Consider the following 25593-nt stretch of genomic DNA (forward strand, 5'->3'; position numbering starts at 1 on the left):
TACAGATTAAGTATGGGCATAACAAACATGTGTGGTGGCATTTTAATTTCGTTAAGCCGCCAAAAAACGGTGATTTTTGTTATTGTCCCAGTGGCAAACAAAAATGAAAATGCAGGAAAGTCCATTTCACAATGTCTTCTCGCTCTCTCTCTCTCTCGCTCTCGCTCTCGCTCTCCCTCTTTCTCTCCCTCTCTCTCTCTCTCCCACACACACACACACACACACACACACACACACACACACACACACACACACACACACACACACACACACAATTACAGAATAAACGTATAGCAAAACAAATAGCAATAAAAACCTTGCCACCAAGATAACGCTAATATAATGGCCTCCTGTTGGCTGAACAGCGTGCCTTACTGCTGCCATCTAGTGGCAGAGCGCGTAAGGATCAATTAATGCAACTCCGGCAATGAAGGACTAGTTATTAGTCCCTTAAGCCATTCGTTCATGCTGAACAAGCTGATTTTATGTTTCACTGGATTAAATTTTGTTAAGGGCACAGCGTGCATGACGACCAGCTGCATCACTAAATATGTCAAACCAAATAGCCTAATTACTTTTCCTTTGTCAACTGCATGAGCTGCTGAGACCCTTTGCATGATTGCTTTGACCCTCTCTGGTGACCACAGGCCTATGATCATAAAATGATAGGCCTTTGCTTGTGTATTTTTAATTTTGCAACCATGTCTATTATCTGCATGTTGTCTGATTTGTATAATTTCTTTATGTCTAACTGTGTTTTATTTTAAATAATTATAAATGTGTTTGCTTGATTGATTGCCATGCTTTTTTATGCTTAATAACATTTTGTTAATTGTCAAGATAATTAGGTAGTTCATGTAATTAAAAAAATTACTTGTCTCGTTACCTGCAAAGTGAATTGTTTTAAACAAGAATGCATCCTATTGAACGTTAATTGAAACGAAGAGCTTTAGTTTCCCAAGTTTTGAAGGGAAGAGCTTTATTGCTGTTCTTTAACCGTTTGTGACATGGCCTCTTGAGCCCCTTTAGATTTGTTATGATTTAAGTCAATAGGTTTGATAAAAGCAATCTTATTTTCAATGCTTAAAATCTTTCTAACTCTTTATTGATATTCAGTTGATAAAACAGTCTTCAAACTTTGTCATTAAAATTAAATCAGTGCTCTAATGTTCCACTATAATGTAGGTTTTGAGGATAGAAAAACTCTTGTTAAATTGTAATTCTCATCGACCTGATTGTTGAAATTGTCTCAAAACAAATTTCCCTGTACAAACACCAAACAAAATATACTTTTTGTAGGAAAATAACATCATCCACAAGTAGCACTGCTAGTGTAAAGATGACGACAAATTTACTAAAAGGAGTGAAAGCGAAATATGTGCGGAAAAGAGTGGAAAAAGTACTGATTCTGAAACGCACTTCAATTTAAAAAAAAAAAAACGTAGAATGTTTTATCGTGATGATGTGCGCCGTGGTGGATCTGAATCAATGCATGCAAAAATGCACGTTATAAAACTATGTTTGCCACTTTGTCGTCTTCAGTTCTGAGTAAAGATATTTTATTTTAGAACCGAGAGTTCCCAATAATGCATAGTGTGATAAATGCAATTAAGAGGTCAAAACTTTAAAATATAATTCAACGTGAAACCGTAGAGTGCAACAGGTAAAGTAATCTCAATAGGGAAATTGGATCCACTTTAAATAAATATATTTTATTATTTTGAAGGAGGAAGTTCAATCATCATTGTAGAGGTTGAAACAGGCAACGAACTGGTTTTGAGGACGTAACGAGTAGAAAGTAAAGATACAGGCCTATTTGTGTTCTTGTAAAAATAAAAAGTCGGTAAAATGTAATTACTCAACTAATGCCTGGATACACATAAAATAATCTATTTAAATAGGCTGTGCGTGAAGTAACAAAGTAACGTCGTTCCTTAAAACCCCTGCAATCTAGGAACACTGTTGATGTCTAAATTACCATGTTTCATAAAGAAATTAGAGTATATGTGAGATGGTGACGTCATTAATCGTCTACTAATCAGTGCATTCAATTTCAGATCTGGAGGAATATAATAAGCTCAGCTGATGCACCGGCCGCTTTCATAAAAACTCGATTCAGACTGCTTTCGTTACACTGTAGAAATTATTTTATTATAATCGACAATTCTATTTACATTTATAAACTTTTTTATATTCACATAAACAAATAAAAGTTGAAAGATATAAAAACATGTAAGCACATTCTAAAAAAAAAACAAACACATAGGTTATATGAACCACTGTGGAACAGTATAAAACACATTTAGTAACTCCATGTGTCAAACCTATCAAAATGGCTCTGTACCTGATAAGTAGGAATGCTTTATAAAGAGGCTCGGTCATATTGTAACACGTCTTTTCTGAACTTGACAACTAATAAATTGCTAAAATGACTGCATGAACTCAACTTGACAGGTATTGGTAACAGCATCCTGACTATTTTCTCCGGCAATAGTTATTTTCATTGATGGCACATTGCTGTGATGTACAAGTCTTTCATCCGACAATTACTTTGGGTTTAGGTTCTGTTGTTGTTGTTGTTGTTGTTTGTTCATGTCAGCCAACAACTGCTCACATGTAACGCTCTAGTCCTGAAGCAAAGTTGGCTTGTCTCATGTAGGTGTTGTTGTAGGAGTTCATGGGGCTGGAAAGGCCCAGCAGCTGCTCCGTGTGCTCCGCGCAGGAGCTGGGGCGCAGAGCGGGCAGGGAGAGCCGATTGCCCGAGCAGTACACCTGAGAGCTCCCCGGGGAGAACCCGGACTGGCTCATGGTGGCGAGGTTCGGAGGGGAGCCGGGAGAAGAGTAGGGGTACCCTGCAGTCAGGTTGGATGAGAGGCTGCCGGCGTTTCTGCTCAGCATGTTCGCCGAGGGGTTCACAGTCTGGGTCTGGAAGCAGGTCGACGGGTCAGTGACCGCCACCGAGCAGCTGGACATGGATGCCAGGTCTCCCCCGCCCAGCCCCAGAGCCTGCGAGCCGAGGTCTCCTCCCGGTCCGCCCTGGACCACCGACTGCTGACTGATGATGTTGTCGATGCTGAACATGCGCGGCTGTCCCTGGCCGACTCCGGTGGAGGTTTGGTAATGGTGCAGCATGGCCGGATGGGGGGACGCGGTCGCCAGCTGTGAGCCATAGCCGGACCCGATGCCGGCGTACAGGGTGTTGGGGTACGACGGCCGTCCCATTGGTGTTGGGGTGAACGCGCTGGAGCTCTGCATGTACCCGGGATATGTGCTCACATCTGTGCGTTTGAATCGCTTCCGCCTTCTCAAAAAGCTCCCATTGTCAAACATGTCCTCGGCTGCGGGGTCTAATGTCCAGTAGTTACCTTTGCCGGGTCTCCCGGGCTCTCTGGGGATCTTCACGAAGCAGTCGTTGAGGGTCAGGTTGTGGCGGATTGAGTTCTGCCATTTCTTGGAGTTCTCTCTGTAGAAAGGAAAGCGCTCCATGATGAACTTATAAATCCCCCCCAGGGTGAGCTTCCTCTCCGGGGAGTTGGCGATGGCCATGGCGATCAGGGCAATGTAGCTGTAGGGAGGTTTCCCCCTCTGGACCGGCCTCTTCCTCCTGCGACTCCCGGTGGGCAGGTGGTCCTCTGTCTGGACCAGCGCGGCTCCATCCTCCGTGCCGGGGCTGCTCCCCCGGGGCTCCGACTTGATCAAGACGTTGTCCTTCGACCGAGCCTGCAGCACCAGAGGCGGCGGAGGCAGAGGAGAGTCCAGGCTCAGGTTTGGAGACATGACCCCAGGACTCGCCTCGGCAGGCGAGTGCTCTGCGGTCATGTTGCACATGCCAGAGAAGTAAGAATAACTTGCTAGATTCATAAAAAAAAAGAAAAAAAAAAGCAATCTCTCACTCCTCTTGTAACGGTAAGGAATTTCCCGGGAAACAGAAACCCGTGTAAAATTAGTAAATACGTATTTTACCTCTTACTTTTTTATATGAGTAAAAAAAATTGAAGAAGAAGAAGCACGCGTTGACATTTGGGCTGGTGCGTGTCTGTCCAGGTGAGAGAAAGGCTTTGACAGTTTTATAGGACAGGGTGGGAATGACGACACAGGGTCGCCTGTGACGGTGGAGCCACCCACTCTCCCAACATCTATCAGTATTTCTCCAACCACGCACAATGTAGCCTGTAGTCACGACTGGATCAATATGATATCAATAGTTATACTATCTTTTTACCAAAACGATGTAGGATTAACTTCCATCACCCAATCTGAGAGAGAAGGCATTGTACATTACCCGAACAACCGAAAGCATAGTCAGACATTATCACTGATTCAATACATTGAGAGATGTAATGTTTGAAACACAAGAGATATCCTGGTGATCCCTACTCTGTCTCTGTATCTCTGCTGTTCTTTCATCGCTTTCACTGCAAGCTGTGTGTATATCCAAGGCAGAAACAACACTCACAGAGCTCCTCCATATACTCCAAACCCAACAGCCAAGCCACCAATTGAAAAATAATAACAAGCCACTGAAAACAAGCAATTGAGTTATCAAAGCTTTTGGGGCTGAAAAGTAAATATCCCCTGATTTGATTTTTATTTTTGGAGAGTGATAATCAAACAGTTCCCTTACTAGAGAGGAGAAGTGTTATCTTATGGATTCTGAAGTAAAAACACCGTTGTGCACACAGCGGACAACACCCTTTGAACACCAAGGTGCATCGTGCTTCAAATGGAATATTTAGGAAAAACAAACGAGTCGGAGGTAATTACAAAAGGTAAAATTCACAGTGACCTACTGCCATCACGCTGAACAACAATGACAGACATACGGTGAATGCGTCTGTGTGTGACCTGACCCAGCGGGTCAGCTGCATATTGAAGTCTGGACATTTGCAGAACTGATGCACGAGGGAAACATTTTTAAAAGAAAACCCAGAATTATTGAGTCGGACAACACATGCAGATGAATTGGCCCCATACGATTTGTTTTTCTAAATGCGGTACAGACATAATTCGTTTTTGGAGCAATTGATCTTGAAACACCACATTTAATAAAAAAAAAAACATAAGAATTGTTTGGGAAATTACAAATCTGCTAAAACCTCAATAAAGCACCATTAAACATATTGAGATTATCTTTTAGAATCCGATTCACTTTCATTCATTTGTTCACTCTCTATTTGTTAAAAAAAAAAAAAGACTAAATAGATAATGAAAGAAGGTTTTCGATGATCTTCAAATAACTTTGCATGATGATTTTCTTTTTCTTTCATCAAGAGCATAATATAGATATCCTAACCCAGGGTCTTGATCATCGCCATCCATTGTTAGAGGCCTGTTTCTCCTGTCTCCACCAACACATAGTCCACCAACACCCCCCTCCCGCCCCAAACAGATGACTGGACCTCTTCCCACCCAGCCACAGCTCAGACAATACTAAGCCCAAGCTAGCTACTCACAGCCAGTGGCTAACAGCTTCAGACAGGCGTGGGAGCGTTGATGTATCCGAGCAGGATCTGCCCCCAGAGCTGCCAGGTCAGGCAGGACAAACAGGGGCTCAGGCCAGGAAACGAGGCCCTCTGCCTGGGGGCCTACGGCCTCTTGTTAATCCCATCCCACTCCATCCCATTACCACTCAGAGAATGCACCTTTGCCGTACTGATGCCTTGGTTTCATAGTATGGACAGTCTGGGTATGTGTGTCTTTGGTCACTTGCCAAACTCCTCCGTAAGATACATAACTGTGCACAAGGATTTATATTTTTTTAATCTACACTAAATGTGCGGTCTCATATTTCATTGTAATCATATTCATATGGCCCTACGTCTTTTATATAAGGTAATAATCTGAATAATCACCGAGCATCAAGACGTAGCCTAATATTAAAGCAATATAATCACTCATCCACCCATCTTCATTTTATTTCCAAGTCAAGGTAAGTCTTTATCTAAGATATCAACAATTGTCAGGCTTCCCTGTTTCCTGGTAGAGCATAATCTGTAATATCACAAATTAAGCTTACTGTGACATTTGTCGTGACTGCAACCTGTAAAAATGTCACTTTTGTGTGCATCAATCTCTGTTTGCCTTTTTCTGATATCATCTCTAAATGAAAACTTTATATAATTTGTCATGAAAGCTGAATGTGCATTCGGGTAAACAAGACACCAATTGAATGCAATGCAGTGGCGGCACAACAGAATGCTGCATCCTTACAGCGAACAGGAGGAGCGGGTATTTGAGGCAGAGGGGCAAAGATTTCTTATCATTTACAGTAAATGTAGTCGTTGTATAGAAAACAAAACCTTTGCTGAAATCTCATGCAATCTATTTATCTGCTTGCGTCATTGAAGGTGACTTATTTTCAGGTGAAAGTTACAACATTCACTTTATTCAGCATTAATGTTTTCAGGGTTTCCTGGGGTGAAAGTTTTTTTTTTTCTTTATATCTGGATTTCAGTATTTTCCCAGTTCTTCTCGAGTTGTGTGTCTCAAGACTTTGTAGCGGTGTAAAATAAAAGTGATAGACTGAGAAAGGAAGCCTTTCCCATTTTTTGATGACATTTGGAGAAGCATAGAGGGTCGAGAGAGACAGACGAAGTTGCTGAGCAAACACTTGGAATCCATTCATTCGCAAAGTGGCTCCAGGGAATGGTGCAGAGGGGGGCATGAGAAAAAAAAGGGGGGAATGAAAGAGTGAGAGAGAAACACACGAGAGAGCGCAACCTTTTTCTTGCCCAAGCTCATCAAGTACGGGCCAGGGCTCCTGAAAACGCAGGGATTACCAGGGTACTCGGGCTGTACTGGCCCGGCAGCCTCTGCTCACTCCTGCACTGCACGCTACACTGCGCTGCTAAAGCACGGCATATGGTTCTCACACACACACACACACACACACACACACACACACACACACACACACACACACACACACACACACACACACACACACACACACACACACACACACACACACACACACGCACACAGAACCAGTCATGCTTGCTGATATGGTACTCATAACTCATTGGCAAACTATTCACACGGGGGTGTAACATATAGATACGTTAAAAACGGTGTAATGACCAAGTGCATAGAAATACTGCTATGCATTGAATCAATACGTTTATTTGGGTCAAAGTGTTATATTTAAGGTGGCAACCTAAGAAAAAGACTCGTTCCACAGAAAACACATATAATTCTGTAGTTCTTTCACAGAAGAGCATGAACCTCTGACCTATGGCATGAGATAAAGTCATGTTTCTGAACTTTCTTCACCCCCCCACCCCCACCCCCATCCCCCGTCCTAAAGACACCCAGGAAATCCTTCAGCCTCCAGCACTGCAGCCATTGATGAAGCAAAATTCAGCGAACACCACGGTGAGGTCAAATCCTGTTAAGATAAGTGCAATAGTTGAACAATTAAGCAGCATGTGACATGTGCATTAGGTGGAAAACAAATCAATTAAGCTCACATGCATGTTTTTGAACCATTGGAGGAAACTCAGAGTACCTGGACAAAACCCACACACACATAGGGAGAACATACAAACTCATCAAAGTCCCCGACCAGTATTTGAACCGAGGACTTTAGGCTGTGAGTACTAGCCACTGTTCCATCCTGTTCCACAATATATCTTCATATACAATGATACGTTCATATTTTTATGGGTTGGGGACTGGAATGGACCGCGTTCAGTAAACAGTAAAGCCATCCTTGCCTGCTTTATATTATAGGAGACCCCGTCTTTCCACAGCAAAAACCACTGATGTAAGGACGGAGGAAATCATGTTCACATCTATTCAACTGAGCTTTAGGTAACTAAATTACCTAAATCTAAAAAAGCCCCCAAAAACTATACATTAAATAACCAACATATACATTTTGTCAACCTTATTGATAGTGTTTAATGAAGACATGCACACACAAAGTAAAGTATAAAGCAAGTGCTATATTGGGTTGGAGCAAGTAGTGTAAGATATTGTAACGTATGATACAGTTCAGTTCAGATTTGAGACCAAATGCTGCAAATAACACTTGTATGCTTAACTGTATGAGGCACTGTGTATTTGCAGCATTCCTGGAAGGCTATGTGGACCAGACTGGCAGACTCGGTGATGAGTAACAGCTTACCGCAAAGGGATGAGGTGCATTTCTGGGTTGTGTGTGTGTGTGTGTTCACCGTGAGTGTGCGTCTATAACCATGTGTGCGCACATGTGCTCGAAATGCAGAGACAAATTTTCTTTTCATTTTCAGAGCATAGAACAACCCTGTTTCATCCCGAATTTTTATCACCCTAAATTGTCCCTGAGTGGCAGAGCGGAGTATCAGTGAGGTCACAGTGACATAGGTAAATCCTTCATCAGACGTCAGAGTTTCGGAGCAGAGAGAAAGGTAAGCAGGGTGGGCTCCAGACACAGACAAGGACTCTCATTCACCGGGCCCATGTCTCCTTTTAACGCTGTCTTTCAGCATGCTCTTCTCACTCTTGTACTTCAACTCTTTGGGCTAAAGCTAGATTTTGTATTTCACTCCATATCCCAAACGAAACGTGAATGTCATGTCATGTAATCACAAGACTTACTGAACTGAAATAAAAACGTAGTCTGTACTTGTGTTATGTCACCACTGTCAAGAGCATTTGTTCATCTCAAAGCCCCCATTGGTCTGGGCATTGCTTGGTGGTGAGAGATGGATCGCAAACATGCAGACACTCAGCAGCCAGGCTGCGGTCTTTATTACAGTGAAGGAAAGAGCTAAGAACCACGTTATGACCAAGCCCCCGCAATGACTGATAACATAAATTCTCTCTCTGGTAATAGCCTAAGTCCATGAATGAACCAGTTTAATTAAAAAAAAATAAAAAAAGGTGCTCTAAACATAACGTATTAGAAAGTAAGTCTTTCTGTTTTAAACATTTTTCATTGTCGTTTCATTTGAAGTTTCGAGTGTCCACCTATGAGCCACCAGTTTCAGTTTTTGCTCTGCGTCCGTGATCTGTGTCTGTGGATATACCTTAGGATAGGAGATACTAACCTGTATTTACCCTTCATTACCACACGCCCTTACTTCCAGTTGCCCTTCCCATTGTCTGAGACCAGCTTAGATAGGTGGGATAATCCTTTGGAAAGACCAGTGCACACAAACCAACAGTGAACCACAAATAAAAACGAGCTTGCATTAGACACTCGCATATGGGCTGAAGGTGTACACATGCAGGCACATCCATCCTCTTATACTGAGCACCTTGCATGGCAGCCCGCACCATTGGTGTGTGAGTGTGTATGTGAGTTTGTGAATGTGATGGACTAACATCACGAGGCGCTTTGAGTACTGTTCAGTCACTTCAAAAGCGCTACATAACTGAAATACATTTACCAACAATGTACATGGTTTTATACTGTCCATATTCTCTATAGTCACGCAAGCAATGTAGACATAGTTTTAATCTGAAAAGACCTGCACGTTTGCTCGAATTGAAAATGCAGAACTTTACACCCATCTAGTGGTTTCTAGACTAACTGTAGTTATTGATGTTCATCCTGATAGCAAACGTTTGATGACACGCAAGGCAACGTATTTGGCTGGTTGCTAGTTCATCTCAGGCTTAGTGTTTTTCAAAGGAAAACTAATCTGCAGCGGTAAAGAGCAAATTTTCCCAAGTCTTGATAAGTATCATCATCTGACCTTTCTGGAGATTAGAATCCATGATAGTCTAGGGCGCTGACCACTGGCTTGAAAGATGGTATTAGATTTAGTGGTGAAGTACCCAGTACATGCATGTATACAAGACATTTGACTTAAATTTTCAAGCTTCAGGCACAGAAAACATGGGACAAAATTACAATCAAAATGGCCTTGAACAAATATCTACAATAATCAAAAGTGATTAAATATCCAATTCTTTTCATCCAAATCTTTACCAGTAAATTCTTTGATAACTTTAATAACTCTTCATAGCTGGGTTATGTCACCAGATAGTTGTTGCAGACAGTCTTTTTCTTGATCTGCTGTATGAAACGTCACTTGATGGTTGTAGCTCTGAATACATTAGTTACATTATGTACTGTACAGTATTAATTGATTCCAGTTTATTTCATACTGAGACTTTCAGACAATCTATATAATTTTAAGTTGTTGTATATAGTCCTCTTTACAATCAGTTTTGGTGGTGTGCCTCTTGCGTCACCTATTTACAGCGAATGTGCTATTTCATGTGCTCAGTTGTGATGTTTCTTCCACACTGGGCACTACTGTTACAGTCAACTGCTTTGTGTGTAATAATAAGTAATGAACAAATAAGACAATCAAACTATTGGAAAATGATTTGCCATGGTCAGAATCCAAGGCCGATATACGGTATATCATATACCCATGTCTATGGATATACGAGTTGCCGTTCACTGACTGCTAATACGCAGTCAGCGCCAGAAGATGGCAGTAGCGTCACGTTACGGACCCTTCATACCACCGAAGAGGACAACAAGGCGGACGTACATGCGGAACCAAATCGCTGCTTCTAGTTTCTCTCGGTTTTTCCAGACGGTTGTACAATTTGATTCAAGGCGGTATGGCGTCGATAAAGAAAAAGAGACCGCAAAGACAAAGTTTTTCATTCGCCACCGAGGATAACAGGTACTTTTGAGCAGTTCTCTACATTTGTATATGTTGTTCTTAAAATAACTTAAGTGTTGTCGGCCAGTTGGTATATATCTGGAGTAAGTTAAAGAGGGAAATCGTGCACCCTCAGCCGTGACGCCTTCAACCAATTAACACAGCTCCATATTCCTGTCAACAACAATTTAACTTGATGATATCTATATTACTTTTCCGCCATTCGGTGTGTTTTTGTTTTTGTCGTTGATAATGGTCAGCCATGCTCTCACTAGAAACCGTTTCCGTTATTAATCCAGACATTGTTTTTGCTCGCATGTCCACAAGTGGCTGTGCCAAAGAAACCTCCAGCAACACTGCAGCTCAGAAGATTCCAACCCCAGCTAAATGTGAGTATTCACTTGGATTCACTGGCAACCTGTAAATATTAGATGACGCTCGCTCTCTCTCTCTCTCTCTCTCTCCCCCCCCCCCCCCCCCCCCCCCCCCCACACACACACACACACAGGATGATTAAGTAATGTGATTATTAAATATTATAGAATGGATGGGATAAAAGGATTACTTCTTCCTTCCCCTTTTCCCACACATGTTAAACTAAACGTGTTCTATGCAAATACTAAGAAACCTTTAAGGGCTTATGTTTAGTGCTAATCCATATTCATAAATTCCCTTCAACACTATTTCCAATTTCTGTGAACTGTTATTGTATTCATGGGTTTGTCACGCCACAGGAAACTCGCTTATGTACAAAGACACTAACTTTGACATTCTCTACTATTTGTTTGCCTTACGGGAGCAGCAGCAATAATTAACCAAGCTTGTCCAATGTCTGTCTTGTTTTTCTTTCTTATGTCTTCATTATTTAGCCACTGGGACAAACATTCAGTGTCATAATCTTCAGTCTGCTGACAACAAAGCTAGGGTAAGGGGAATGCTCTTTTATTTCTTATTTTCTTGCAGCATGTTTTTCTCTTCTTGATACAATATACAATGAATACTTCTAATGGCTTTGTGAATTCTTGAATGGATTTAAACTGCTCACATTGGTGAAAATGTTCTATAACGTATATATCAGCTGATAATGTATTGTGTATTCTGTTGTATCCCTGCAAAGAAACAGACACGGAGACAATCTTTACCATCGGCAGGTGTCACTCGAAAGGTATTGAACCAAAATGAAATCTTGGGAAAATGTTGTGTAGCAGGCATATCAGCTCTGGTATTTTAATTCCATTATCTTTTGTTAATTGATGTCACATAATGCTTTCCTCTTAGTCTTTCTCTATGAATAGTTCTTCACTGACTGATAAGTACTCTTCATAGGAAACAGATGTCATACCAGAAGTGGGCGCAGCACGAGAGCGCTTCAGCACTCAAAAAGCTTGCCCAGTGTGTGAGTACTTTCTAAAGCCAAGCCTGGACTGTGCATATATGTCAGAAACTGTTTTTCATTTTGACCCCATGACTTAAATTGATTAATTAATTGTAATGTACTACAATTGTGTAAACTGCTGTTGTATGTGGTCTTTATTTAGTACGATGATGAGTCTTATTAAAGTCTCCCTGTGTGGATAAGAGAAAACTATCTAAATGTTTATCTCTTGCTCCCATTTCTTGTTTTTGTATTTTGAAGCTCGACTTAAAACCTTTTTAAACTCCAACAGCACAAAATGCAAATTCTTGCAATTTTGTAACGGGTCTTAAGATTTTAATCAGGAGTGTATTTTCTTTTCTTTTTTTTTTCTTGCTCCGAACGGAAAGTTTGAGATTCAACGAATAATATATTTATCTTTCTCTGTTGCATAAAACGGCTAAAGCTGATGAGAAGATGAAATGGGAGACGAATACGATTCTACTGACTTACCTCACAGCGAAGGTTAGTTGGTTCAACATATAAATATCTTTTATACTTAAACTGTCTCCAGTGTATAAACCTCAATTTACTTTATACATTTGTAAGTGAAATCCACTTGTTAATGTGATTATTTCATCAGTGGATCTTTTCTTTTGTTGCCTGTTATATTTACCCAAATGATTTGATTGTAGCTTTTCGTTTTATTTAGCTGGAGAGCATTAATGCAAATCTCAGGGCGAGGGCAGAGGAACGTGTCCTGCTGAACGAGAGGCAATTGGACATCCTCTATAAAATGCTCCACGAGAAGAAGCGCCAAGCCTACCTTGCCGCGAAGGAAAGGGAAATGAAACAGGCGCTGGATTTGCAGGTGTGGAATATTTTGACTTTGTCCTGAAAAATGCGCTTTTTTAGTTTAAGCCATTTAAATATAGAACTTGGTTAAGCAAACAAAAAGTTCCTTTAATCCTACAAAAAAGTGCAGAATATTCATATCTAATATGTTACATACATTCACAGTATCTTTTTTTGGATGTTGAAATAGCAGAATAAAAAGCATACGTAGCACTTTCTATTCCACATGTAATGATAAAAGCTGATAATTTGCAAGTTTAAAATTTTTCCTGTGTATTTAGAAAATAAACACATGGAACCTATCTACCTCACTGACTACAAGATGTTTCGCCTCCTGATACTTTCCCCCTCTCCCATCAGATTGCTACTCTGACTCCCGTGGCAAAAGTTGCCAATCAGTTCACAAACTACTACAGTTCTTTAGCAACCGACCTTGTCAACATCCAACACGAGCTATGCGTCAACAAATTCTACATCGGCGGGAACAAAATGGAATTTCTAGGTTAGTCCCATTTATATAACTTTGTTAAAGTCACACAAAGTGTCTGGTAATTTGGAATGTTTTTTTTATTTTTTTTATTAGCATTTCACTAATATCATCATTTTGTTGTGTGGGTTTGACCACGTTAAATAAATGCACAGAAATGTATCTGATTTGTTAGTCTGTGATACTTGTGTATTGTTTAATGTACCTTAGAAGAAGAGATGATGCAGGATCACAATAATCTATTTTAATCTACATTTTCCAGATGAAGCTGAACATTTCCTCAAGAAGAGTGAGGATTTGCTAGTGGAGTTCGAGGGGGTGGATAAAAGGGAGACTGATACATCTCTGGAGTGCCTCAAACAGATAAAGACGACATCCAGGAAGGTCAATCAGCAGCTTGCAAGGTAGGCCGCATATATCGAGGAGGCAGCATTTTGATATTGATTTCTCTTTTGGCCCATTTCCTGAATATTTCACAATGATTTATAGTCGTTTTCTCCCCCAAAAATTGTGTATTGATTTGGAATATTAAACTTATATAGAGATGTTTGCAGACCTTATTTTTTTTCCCTTTTCCAGTGCATTTTCAGTGCTGCTGGACTTGTACTCACTGGCCTGCCGCCATTCAATGAATGTCCAGCTGGCCAAAGAAGAAGAGCAACTTGGTGTTCCAAGGACCCGTGAGCTTTTCTGCACCAAGCAGTGACTCCTACTCCACAGTGTGGAATTACGTAGCTCATGCACTTTCTATTATAATAAATTGTTCAAATGATTTCATACTGTTCTGTTTATTTGAAAATGTTTAATAAAGACAACAGAAACACACTCGGTTTGAAAAGTGATCATTTGTATTGTGATGTAAACACTCAAAAGGCGTTAGAATAGAAGTGGGTTTATAAACGGAGGCTCAGAACGGTTTCACTGAAGCCTCAATGAATAAATACACGCAGCAAGTGTTTACACAAATGGTCCCAATTCAGTTAAAATCAGAATGGAATGACTTAGAATCCCGAACCCATATTTTATTCCCAATACAATGTGACATTAAAATCGGATTTTGAAAATTACTTTTTACCTTTAGTGGAAAATGTTTTTTTAATTGATGGCAGCCATGCATTGCCAAAAAATTAGAACAGGCAGACAAAGGGTGCATTGGTACAAAATCAAAGACAACCGCAGAAGAGAGTTCATTTTATATAGAACTAGCACAGCCAAGAGTAACTGCTACCTCGGTGTGAGCAGAGCGAAACTGGAAATAAGTTGCCTTGACACTCCCACCATATATATTCATGAAAAAAAGTAACGTACATGGGCACAGGAATACTACCAGAGATCTCCACAAATGTGGGGTAAAGCTGAATCGAGCAGTTACGCATCAATACAAAGCTTCTGTGGACCAAAATTTCTTTCAAAGGGAAACGTGTCTATTGTGAAACCTCTTTGTGATGTGAAACTAATATTTATACACATGTATGGTTTTGTTTATTGTGAAATGAATACATATGTATGCAAATTATCTTTTGCATGAATGACAATGTAGTACATTACACATTATTGACTTGTTTTTACCTTATTTCAATGACTGACACTATATATATATGATGGAAGATGTGTGGGTATCATTAATACTCAAGTTTATCTTATAAAAATAACCCAATACATTTTTTTTTTTTTGAAGAACATCTCCTTTAATGAGATTTTCCTTCGGACCTATATATATTTCAGCTCTTTTTGATTGTCATAAAGTCCATAAATGTGTTTGTGCAGTACCATATTGTTTTAAATAGCAGTTAAATTGACAACAACGAATGAGAGGTGCGAATCCCAATTGCACTTCACACCTTTAACCTGAGATTATAGCTCAATTTCTGAATAAATGAGCTGTCAAGAGTCAGATGGGTTGTAAAGACAGATGCCAAAAACTCATTCAAAAACCCATATGCAAAAACTGGTGACTCTTGTCGCAAGTATGACGTCAGAAACATGAGCAGGTTTGATTGGATGCTTGCAAAGCGTCACGCGCTGTTTTCGCCGTAGTTTACTACAGTCAATGAACCGCCGGAGAGCTCCTCGTCGCACGTGAGTTAATCATCGAGTTTATTTGACTGGTAAATGATTAAAACATTGATTTATGTCGGAGTGTGGTGTTTTACCGAGGGTGGCCAGCTCGTCCCGTGACGCGTGAACATTACTGGAGGAAAACAAACACGTCTCGTCTGCCGCTTGCTAGCTCGCGAGCTAGCTGTGGTTCCTCTGTAGAAAGCAGTTTGTTGTAAAAAAGTACTAATTGTTTTGTTCCGGTATGTTTTATTCCATCTGCGACAAGTGGCGTCGACTCGCTGCTATAAGCGCGGACCAGACAGCCGAAACCAACACCGATCAGATCAATGACCTCGGTGATATTGGAGTTTCTTACGACATTGGCTGTGTTTACACACACGACCGTATCCTGGTTGCTGTGCAGAGTTGCTCATTGTGGCTTCTCAAACCTGGATTATCTAAATTTCTGAAAACCGGGTACATGTCAACATCTCGGTAATACAAGATTTTAGGTAGAACTTTCCACATTATAATAGGTCAAAATACAATGAGCATGAAAAGAAAAACCTGCAAACAAGAGTGTTATTATCTGTGCTTTCATTGTTTGCGGCATATTACATTTGCTTTACATGTATTACAACAAACAAGTAGAATTATCATCACAAGAAACATCCAGTAATAATCAGACACCTTTTCTCAAAGTCTTTACATCCTCGGAATCTAGTTTCATTGTTTGACTCATCTCATACGAAATCTTGAACGTCTATCAGCTCAGATCTACACTGATACCATGAAATGTTTGTGTACGTGTGTTTCTTGAACATATAACGGTATTGATTTTGAGCTTTGATTCTGTAATCACAATCGGTGAAATTCTGGAAACACACAGAAGTCACGTTTCTATCAAAAAAAAAAATTCAATCAACACACCTTCTTCATACTTTAAAGAATGAAACGTTTGAATCACCATTTCACTGGATAAGGACATTGTTTTCTTTTGTAGAAGATCTCATATTGTGGCCAAGAATTTCAGATTTTCTACATGATTTAACTTAAATCACTTTATTATTAAAACTAATCCGCTTGTTTCTTCTCTCAAAAAGCTCTCACTCGCAGAGGAGCGGCGCTTCATCAAACACACAATGGTTGCAAATGAACAAACAGCAATGCCGAGAGAAAGAGAAAGCACACAGGAAAGAGGTTGAAGATGAGGAGCAGAGACTCCTGGGAAAGGAGTCGGTGCCCGTTGGGACTTGCCAGACCATGTGCCCTGCGCAGGAGCTACTGGACCGTGAGGCCAAGCGCCGCCTGCATCATTTTGAGGTGTTACGGGCCACAGAAAGAGATCGAAAGCCAAAGGGAGACCTGATGCGTGCCGTCAAGGAGTATTCCAGACCGGCAGCTGGGAAAGACTTGACAAACCCCAGCGTCTTGCGGCCGCCTGCGGTGTTGCTGAACACGGTCCGTTACCTTATTGATGACATTGCAACTTCCCCAAGTCTGCATCCGTGGACTGAGGCAAGTTATTTTTCAAACATTTGGTCGAGTTTTACAACTTAAGCTTCTGTCAAAATAATGTCCCATGTCAAATTTGATTCCAAGTGTTTAGATGTTGCTAATAAACATTTAAAACATGCCTACGGTTGTCCTCCATGAAGGCCTGAAAGATCACTGCCATCCAAAATTGACTTTCACCTTTGTTCCTTGTGGGGAGAGTTTTTTTTTTTGATTCCATCCTTTACTGTCAATAGTTGGTTCTTGTAAGCATTTACAAATTCTAATCCTTTTTGCAAAGAAATCCTTAATCAGTAAACTTGATTCCAGCTGACACTGACGAGAAAATGCCTCAACTTTTATGGTCTTTTTTTGTTGTGGAACACCTGGTAGTTGTTGCCTCTATGGCTTCATCTGTGCTCAGTGTTTGTGCAGAGATTGACTGTATTCTTGTCTTTAGGTGTACAGCTTTGTCTTCGATCGGCTGCGTGGTGTGAAGCAGGACATGATCATCCAGCGGGTGTCCGGTAAAGACTGTGTGGCCATATTGGAGCCGACGGTGCGTTTTCTCATCTACGCCTCTTTTCGGCTCTGCGGCCAGCCTCTGCGGCTCTACGACCCCCTCATCAACGATACACACCTACAAGAAAACCTCAGTTGGCTTTTGGATTGCTACTCGACAGAAACAGGACCACATCCGAACCAGGAGGAATTCCAGTCTGTTGGTTTGCTGTACAATCTAGGTTGGTTACCATGTTTGATAATTGCAGCTTTGGTGTATTGAGAAAATATGATTTATTGTAAAAAAAAAATCTAATGTTTAATTTGTTCCAGTTTGTTGTTGCATTAATGTGTTGGTGATGCGGAGGTCTGGTCTTTATCTATTGAGTCATCTGAACACAAACTGTGTAGTTTCTGCTTGTGTCCATACAAAGAAATCATTTAGAAGATTTTACCTTCTATTAGAATTCCTTACTCTGTCTTTGTGTTCTCCAGGTTCCTATCGTGCCGCGCAGCACATCATTGAACTCCCAGAGCCGCTCCGCAGCAGTCCCTCCATCAGACTGGCTTTGTCCATCAATCAAGCGTTCCTCGAGAGGAATCCTGTTCGTTTGCTCCGGCTGGCTGACAGGCTGAGCTTCCTGCAGGCTTGCGCCCTGCATCGTCACCTCTCGACGTGCTGTAGAGATCTTTTGCTGATTTACAGCCACGGATATAGCAGTCGCAACTGTCGCTTCCCTCTAGACAGATTGGCCCAGCTCTTGACCCTGGACACGTCGCTTACCGCTAAATTCTGCAGGACGTTTGGAGTGGACGTGAAGCAGGACGACCAAGTGGTTTTTTCCAAAGCTGCTTTCTCTGAGCCAGAACAAGGACAAATGTGTTGTAGTCTGTGTCACAGTATTGTGTCCGACAAACAGAAAGATCTGACACTAGGGAACATCATTCATGGCTGTGCCTGAGGCCGTTAGGAAGTAAAATACAGGTATAAGTAATGTTTTAGTATTCAAAAGGAATCTCTTTGTTTGGTCTGATTTTATTCTCACAAATATTCCAGGGAACCGTGTTTCCTTTAAAACTTTATATGTTGAAGGGACCCTTTTTATCTTGAGTCATGCGTGTGATTCTCTGCATTTGTCCTTCAGTTACTGAGGGTCGTAGTGTTTCTTCACTCTGTTCAATAATTTGGTAAGGATGGGCAGTGCTCGATTCAGGTTGTTTAGGTTACAGTATACTGGACCCAACTTGTTGGGATGAAGTTACAAACATTTAACAGAGAAATATGTTGTTCCTATTCATTGTTGACACTGTCTAAATGTTTTGTAGTATTTGTTATTTTGTGAATGAAAATGCTGGAGATATGTTTGGTTGTGCGACATTTCAATAAATGATACCTTTTAGTACTTAAGTGTGACGCAAGTCAGGGATTCTCTTTATTACAGTTTATTAGTTATTTCTTATGCCGTTAATTTGGTACTTCGGTTCCTTTGAAAAGTCAAAAAACGTTACTTCTTTTTTTTTTTTTTTTTTTTTTTTTTTTTTCGCCCTTGTCCTGTTCGGCAGCTTGGGCCAACAATATGATGTGATTGAGAGCCTTCAGAGTCAGAACAGTTTTTGGTCTTGCAACAGGGAGAGACCTGGAGTCTCCTCCTGTTGCCTTCTCCGTCAGAAGTTGGCATGGCTGCCGTACACGACCGGGGGGGAACGCACAAAGAGAGAGAGAAGAGAAGAGAGAGAAGAAAGTCGAGGGGGGAGGGGTGAGGGGGGAGGGGGGAGGGGGGAAGGGGATAACATACAATGTCCTTGTTGTGCTACATATATTATTTGCAATAATCACACTCATCCAAATACTTTCCAACTGTTATTAGATTGAACCAGCCTGAGCAGCTCTATCTAGACAGTAACGTGAAGCAGGAACATGAAATAACAAAGAGGCAACAACAAAAGAGGAACATGATTTTTAAAGTTTGAGCAAATGATGACAGACAACAAGCAACTTCAGAAGCACCTTTCGTGAGGAGTGAAAGTGTGTGTGTGTGTGTGTATGTGTGTGTGAGTGTGTGTGGCTTGTCCACTGGGTGTGGCCGGAACTGTTGTGGGGGGACCCGTGGTGACACCCCGGGGTCCGAGGCCACCGCGCCCGGACACCGCCACCCCGGCAGACAGAAGCCCCCCAGGCCCGGGGAGACCCCAGCGAACCACCCCAGAGAGCCCCGCCCCCGCCCAAAAAGCACCCGACGGAGAATGCAGAGAGGAATCCCCCCCAGGCAAGAGGGGCCCACAAGAGAAGGACAAAGGGCACAGGGCCCCAGGCCCCGACCCAAGCCGCCAAGCCGAGAAAAGGCCGGAGCAGGGCCCCCGGGCCGAGCGGGCCGAGAGCCCCCCCAACCCCGGCGGCGAGTCCCACCGCACCCCCGGGAACAGGCCCACCCACCGCCCCCCCCAACCCGGCAAGGCAGAGATGGCCCCAGCCGCCGCGCCCCGGACCAGCCCCGCCCCCAGACCCAGGAAAGCGAAGTCCGGCGCAGGCCCCGGTCGGAGAACAGTCAACTCTACACCCCCAGGAGCCTCATATTCCACCCGCCCCATAACCCCTCCCCCCGGGTCTTGATTGGGAAACCCAACCCATGACCCACCCCGCACACACACACACACACACACACACACACACACACACACGGAACGGGGGGGGAGTGATGACTCTCGCACCCTCAGGCCGCCGGCCGGGCCCCCTCCCGGCCACCGCGGTATCCCAACCTCCACCAATCCAACAGCAAGTGGAGAAGGAGCACCGCACCCCAGCCCCCCCACAAGCGCCACGCCCGAGGGAGCGCGCCCCCCGCACTCCGGCCGCACTCACCCCGGGCCGGGGCGGGACCCCAGCGGGAGGTGCTGGGGGGAGCCACGTCTCCCGCCCTTCCCCTGCCCTATATGTGTGTTGGATGTATGTAAGGGTGTGTTTTTGTGTTTTGAAAAGGTGGATGCGATGTGTGTGTCTATGGTGCGGTTTAAAATTGGGGGGTAGCGGGGCCCGGGCGTTCTACCGCTGACAAGCGGCAGAACCCCGAAAGCGGCTTACCCCCTCAAGACCCTGCATGACTAAGTGTGGTTAAAATTGTGGGTGGTGCAAAGTCGGGGGAGGACCCAGACCGCAATTAAGTAGCCTGGACCCCCCACCTAGGCACCGCCCCACTGTTCCCTATTGTGGGGTAATATAAGGTGAGGTAAGGCAGGGAGGGTTCTGAGGGAGGGGGTCCCCCCGTCGCTAGGACCTTGGCCCAGCTGGACCCCCCGCGCTGCCCCACCCCACCCCCCGAGCGGCCGGCCTAGGACCCGGGGGGCCACACCCCCCCAAACAAGGCGCCGCAAGGGGACCCGGGCAGGGAGCCCCCACCCCACCCAACGGCCAGACAGCAGAGTCCGAGACCCGCAGGGCCCAGTGCGAGCCCAGCCGGAGGCCAGTGGCCAGGGCACCCCCCCTCATTCGCCCACTCCACACAGCCCCACACCCCAACCCACACACCCCAACCCACACACCCCAACCCACACACACACGCACACGCACACCCCTATCAGGCCCTTGAAAAACGTTACTTCTAAATGTGACTTCCATTACTCTTGATTGTGCTTCTTAATTAACTCATTATTTGTACAATTCGCAAACTTGAAATTGACATAAGAAAACTAGTTTGATGCACAGAAACAGCCCCCAACCTGCTTGTTAAGAAGCGAGTTGGGGTGTAATTCATTTTAACCAGGAAATAATTACCGGGGATAATGATGATTGAGGGAAATCTGCATTGAAATGATTCTGAATCATTTTAATCTGGTGTGGGTGGACTACAATTTAACATTTGACAAATCATCTGCTCTGACAGTGAGAGCACTCGTTTGGATTTCCCCCTCATATAAGCTGTGTGTGTGTAAATGAAGGATGCTTGATTTGTGTAACAGCCCCTTGCTTTTGGTGCTAACTTCACACGTGTTAACAAAACTCAAAAGAAAAGAGGTCAGCTTCTTCACTAAACCACATCAGATCAAACAAACATTTTAATAATACAGGAAAAACTCAGTAACAGAGAACTGACAAGGACATGGCGTTCTCAAATGTACTTTAAGAAATAAAGCGGGAATAAATTTGAGTCAAAAGAAATGAGCTCCTTCACTGAATCACATCCTGTTTCCCCTTGTGCCTTTTTTTTTTTATGTCTTAGAGTGCACCATGACCCTGAACAGGATAAAGCGATATAGACGATGGATGCATGGATGGATAACATAAACTCAGTTTTAATTTATGTGTAAACAAAGACATTTTCATTCACTTTTTTTTAAAGTCATGGTTTATTCAGATACGATTTTATGAAACCTGAACAAGTTAAAATATTTTCTAAAAAAAATTTGAACCCGCTCTCCTTTAAACCAGCAGTTTACATTTATAGAAAAATCAAAGTTAAGGTTTATATTTTTTTGGTTAATTTTTTTCTAAACTTGACCCGGTATTTCCACGACCCACAGTGGCCTGAACAGACCCGCGGGCCTCATGTTTGACCCGCCTGACGTTTCAAAACTAGTCTTGTCTTTTTTTCAGTTTAAAGAATAAAGGTGTGACTCAATTTACCACTGGAGGGCAGCAGCAATCTGTACAGGGCTTTTACGCACTCCAAAAACCGAAGTGGAGTTGGTCCTACCTCTACTCTTTGCAATGCGCTTTCTAAACTGCCTCTTCGCCGCAGCTCCTTTGTGTTTCACTTCAGGTCAGAGTCGCTTTGAGTCGGTTGACACTTGGGTTTGTCGGCCGAACTATGAGCCTCTGCAGCGTGCAGGTAGTGTGCCGTTGCCTCCGTCCACTGGCCGTGCCCCAGCGGCGCAGGAGTGAGAGGAGGCGTTAAAGTGAATGGAGCCCGACGCCGATCGCCTCCAGACTCGCCGCGGCCGCTGCAGGAGAGGAAAGACAAGCTGACGGACCGGGAGATCGCCGCAGTAGCTCGAGTTTCCCTCGTCTAACTTCACTTTATAGGGAGCTTTTCTGCGCGCCGAAGTGGGAGGACACCTACAAAGTGTAATGCTGAAATATGAGAGAACGGAACCCGGGTGGGTGAAGGCACATGGGAGAGAACCGTTCGTGTCCTCTGGGCTCTGAAACAGATTGGAAACACGATTATCGCGGAGCTGGACTTTTTGGCGACAAGGGATGATTACAAGAAGTTTGATCTCTGGTCCCGGACAAACCTCGGCACACCTCTCACTCCAAACTACCCCAATGGATATCTAGACTCAGGGTGGGGGGGCTGCAGATACGCACTGTTACATCTAAAGTACCACCAGATTTTGACAAAGCCGAGCTCATTTAGAGGAGAGAACCCAAATCAAGAGGAACCCCGCATCCAGAAGCCAAAATGCTGCGGTTGTCTTTGACAGCTTTAAGTCTCTCCTGGACTTTGTTCTTATGTATGAACAGAAGTTGTGCGCAAGAACGACAGTAAGTATCATGTGGTGCGCGTGTTGTGTATGAGGTGCAGTGCTGTGGGCTACTACACGTATTTACAATCGTCTCGGTATGAAGCACAAAGTTAAAGCCTATTGTTGTATTTTGAAGTGACCTCTAAGTTTCAGTCCTGAGTTTATAGCATTAAACTAAGTGTCACTTGTTGTGCAATGCAGTGTCAAGAGTGTCACATGTACGTGTGTGTATACGAGAAGGTAAATTCATAACATTTGTGTACCTTGTCATCTCTGTTCTGTCGGGCTCTTTACACTGTGTCACACGGTGATACTACTCTGTTGTTGCAGTGGTGATAGCCAATCTGAGTTGGCTATATAGACTACTGTGAAAGTGACACTTGTAATTGTAAATATTTCCAGCTTTCTCGGTACCAATTTAATCTCCTGTCACTGTTCCATTCATGCCATCAACCAGCTGCTTCTGAGGTCAGTTCTGACCTTGAGAGTAAATAGTGAGATGTATGTAAGGGGCAACTGATTACAAGTTTTGAAAAAGTAGGCCGAATGCATAAAAAAAAAAAGAACCCTCATTTCCCCTAATGTCACATAAACCTGAGGCAGAAGCTTGAGCACACCACAGAAAGCTGAGAACATAAAACCATGTGACTGTTGAAAGCTTCACCTACTAAGGAGAACACAAATCCTTCTCTGGCACTGAACGGCTTTTAGGTATCGGAGGACAGAATTTGGGCAAAAACAATGAGAACATAAGTACACTGAGCCATGTGACTAAAAAGAAAAAGAAAAAAAGAAGTGTGGTCTCCACCAGCTGATCCGGGCTCATCTAAGAGCTGGTTAAACTCACTGTAGATCAAACACACAGAGTCAATTTCCTCATATTATATTCCTCCTCCCGAAGCCTTGGTTTCCAGGGGATTTTCTCATGACTTTCGCTCTCTTCAGATCTGAATTTGACTCTGGCCTTAAGGCTGTGGTGCCATAATGCCAACCACCTGACCCACCTTTCATGCACGCAGTTGGGTTTTTGCTCAAGGCTTTGCTCACTCTTAATTTGTGTGATTTTCAGTTTTTATCGAATGAAAAATCCCCCCCCCAAAAAAAACTATTTGGAAAGAGAGTGAATTGATTCCATTCTAACCAAGATGTTAAACACTTTTGTATATTTGTGTGTTGTTGTTTTTTTTTAAATCAAAACATCTTTTGGGTAATACAGGGTACAAACACAGAACAAATATAAATTCAGTGAGATAACTGACAGGTCTTTAGACTCTGCATTCTGAAATCAAGAAACATTTTTTACCTCAACTTTTGCAAGTTTTTTATTTTTATTTCTATAAATGGTTGTGAGGATTAAAATGACCTCCTGTAATCAAACATTTGCCAAGCAAACAAGTCATTTATTTCATTTCAAGATGCAAAATTGAAAAATAAGTTCCACTAAAGGGTTCTACTGAAATGTCAGCGCTCTCTAAGTCTAGTATCAATTATTTAATCCTTGTTGTGTTTATACCCAGAGTTTCCCTCTGTGTTGGTTGTTTGTTTGCTGTTTGATATCAGTCCTACTATAAAGGTGTCATCAGCAAATGTGACGGTGGAGTTGTTAGGGTGCATGGTTAGCAAGCCATAGGAAAAGAGGGATTAAAATCGTACACATAATTCAACTGGTTGTGTACATTTCACGTCAGTAAAACGAAGAAAAGTCGTAGCACAATTCAAATGTATCAAGTGTTTCTTTCCTTCCTCTTTTAACAGGTTTTTTTTTTTTCTGTTTTAATTCTTTTGCTTCCTGCCACCACCTGTGTCCTTCTCTCCATCTGCCTCCTCTTCCATCTCTTACTTCAATACCCTGTTGCTCTTTTCTCAGGGGTTACTTGGTTGCTGCGCCCTCTGTGTTTCGTGCAGGCGTTGAAGAGACTGTAAGCGTGTCCATCTTCAATGTGAAGGCAGAGACACGCGTCCTGTTGCAGCTGTCAGTGAAGGGACAAACAGTTGCCCACGGCCACGGCTCAGTGCTCGGTAAGAACAACCCTTTTAGCTTAGGTAACGTGGGTACATTGCATCACCTTCCGGAAGAAAAACTCTGAATAGTTATGATATGAGATGATTTGTTCCTTGGATAGCGAGACCACTCTGGAGTACAAAAACCTACACATAGAGTTTAAGCTCAACTAACTTTTTATCACAACTTCTGGTTTTCAGCGACGTTACTTTTGACTAGAGGCATCAATTTGAGCTATCCCCCAGCCACTCAGTGTATACAGTGAGGGATTTGTTTGACAGCTCCATTAACAGATGGTGCTTTGCGCCTGCTCTGCCGAGAGTGGCACAAAGACAGGTTACAGCTGGATCTCCTGTTAACATAGGATGAACTCCAGACAAGCTCAACCAGTCTGGGCTCTCATAATCACTGCATATTAGAAGCATTACACGGATCATTATGCACTTTTGCAAACTGTACAAGCATATAACAAGGATATGTACAATATGTCACTTTTATATCTCTGCTTCCTTCTGTTTCAGAGAAAGGAACCATCAAACTGAAGGTGAGTCTCACTGTGACAGTATATATATGTGCTGCTTTCGGGGCTTGATTAAAATGAATGCCACGGCTCCATGGTGACAGCTGCACAGTAGTGAGAGAGCCCCACATCCGAAGTGTGCACATTCCTGAGGCAACATGCAAATCAACACCAACATTATTTGTAATGCAACATCTGTCTCTGCTCATTCATTGGGAATAAGGTAACAGCCTCAATATAATATGCAACAGCTGTTGACGTGCATGTATG

General features: G+C 42.8%; 4 protein-coding genes across 9 annotated transcripts in view; 3 read left to right on the forward strand and 1 right to left on the reverse strand.

Annotated features, from left to right (window-relative positions):
• sac3d1 (SAC3 domain containing 1) overlaps nt 1-18753 on the forward strand; it is a 56628-nt gene extending 37875 nt beyond the window's left edge. Inside the window, exons 1-4 of one of the 4 annotated variants that reach the window (XM_080472662.1) lie at nt 15316-15385; nt 16450-16807; nt 17301-17583; nt 17837-18753. In XM_080472662.1, the coding sequence (XP_080328788.1) occupies nt 15357-15385; nt 16450-16807; nt 17301-17583; nt 17837-18303 (1137 nt within the window). In that variant the 5' untranslated portion in view covers nt 15316-15356 and the 3' untranslated portion in view covers nt 18304-18753. Of the gene's footprint in view, nt 1-15315; nt 15415-16449; nt 16865-17300; nt 17584-17836 lie in introns of those variants that run through there. The other 3 variants (XM_080472663.1, XM_080472661.1, XM_080472664.1) reach the window with 3 other exon arrangements.
• Nucleotides 2611-3861, reverse strand: foxe3 (forkhead box E3; the record flags this gene model as incomplete). Its single annotated transcript, XM_080472625.1, has 1 exon — nt 2611-3861. One exon carries the CDS (start codon nt 3859-3861, stop codon nt 2611-2613), a length of 1251 nt encoding a protein of 416 aa, XP_080328751.1.
• haus8 (HAUS augmin like complex subunit 8) lies at nt 10467-14131 on the forward strand. Of its 2 annotated transcripts, none has more exons than XM_080473197.1 (10): nt 10467-10631; nt 10938-10999; nt 11480-11535; nt 11728-11775; nt 11937-12006; nt 12431-12489; nt 12677-12835; nt 13180-13321; nt 13569-13710; nt 13886-14131. In XM_080473197.1, the coding sequence occupies exons 1-10, from the start codon at nt 10567-10569 to the stop codon at nt 14010-14012; spliced, it is 930 nt and encodes a 309-aa protein (XP_080329323.1). In that variant the 5' UTR covers nt 10467-10566; the 3' UTR covers nt 14013-14131. The 2 variants fall into 2 exon arrangements, with proteins under 2 accessions (XP_080329323.1, XP_080329324.1); XM_080473198.1 differs by having other exon boundaries at nt 10508-10631; nt 11734-11775.
• Nucleotides 18754-22613: 3860 nt separating the features above from the next.
• cpamd8 (C3 and PZP like alpha-2-macroglobulin domain containing 8) overlaps nt 22614-25593 on the forward strand; it is a 40508-nt gene continuing 37528 nt past the window's right edge. For both annotated transcript variants that reach the window (XM_080473923.1, XM_080473924.1), the window contains exons 1-3: nt 22614-22820; nt 24669-24820; nt 25325-25347. In XM_080473923.1, the coding sequence (XP_080330049.1) occupies nt 22738-22820; nt 24669-24820; nt 25325-25347 (258 nt within the window). In that variant the 5' untranslated portion in view covers nt 22614-22737. The remainder of the gene's footprint in view (nt 22821-24668; nt 24821-25324; nt 25348-25593) is intronic.

The sequence above is a fragment of the Lipophrys pholis genome (genome assembly GCF_963383615.2).
Source record: "Lipophrys pholis genome assembly, chromosome: 10".
Classification (NCBI taxonomy): Eukaryota; Metazoa; Chordata; class Actinopteri; order Blenniiformes; family Blenniidae; genus Lipophrys; species Lipophrys pholis.

Excerpts from the sequence above, each read along its gene's own strand:
- haus8 (XM_080473197.1), top strand. The coding sequence starts at position 10,567 with ATGGCGTCGATAAAGAAAAAGAGACCGCAAAGACAAAGTTTTTCATTC. Across the intron at positions 11,000-11,479 it reads GATTCCAACCCCAGCTAAAT|CCACTGGGACAAACATTCAG; the intron begins GTGAGTATTCAC and ends TTCATTATTTAG. Across the intron at positions 12,836-13,179 it reads AACAGGCGCTGGATTTGCAG|ATTGCTACTCTGACTCCCGT; the intron begins GTGTGGAATATT and ends CTCTCCCATCAG.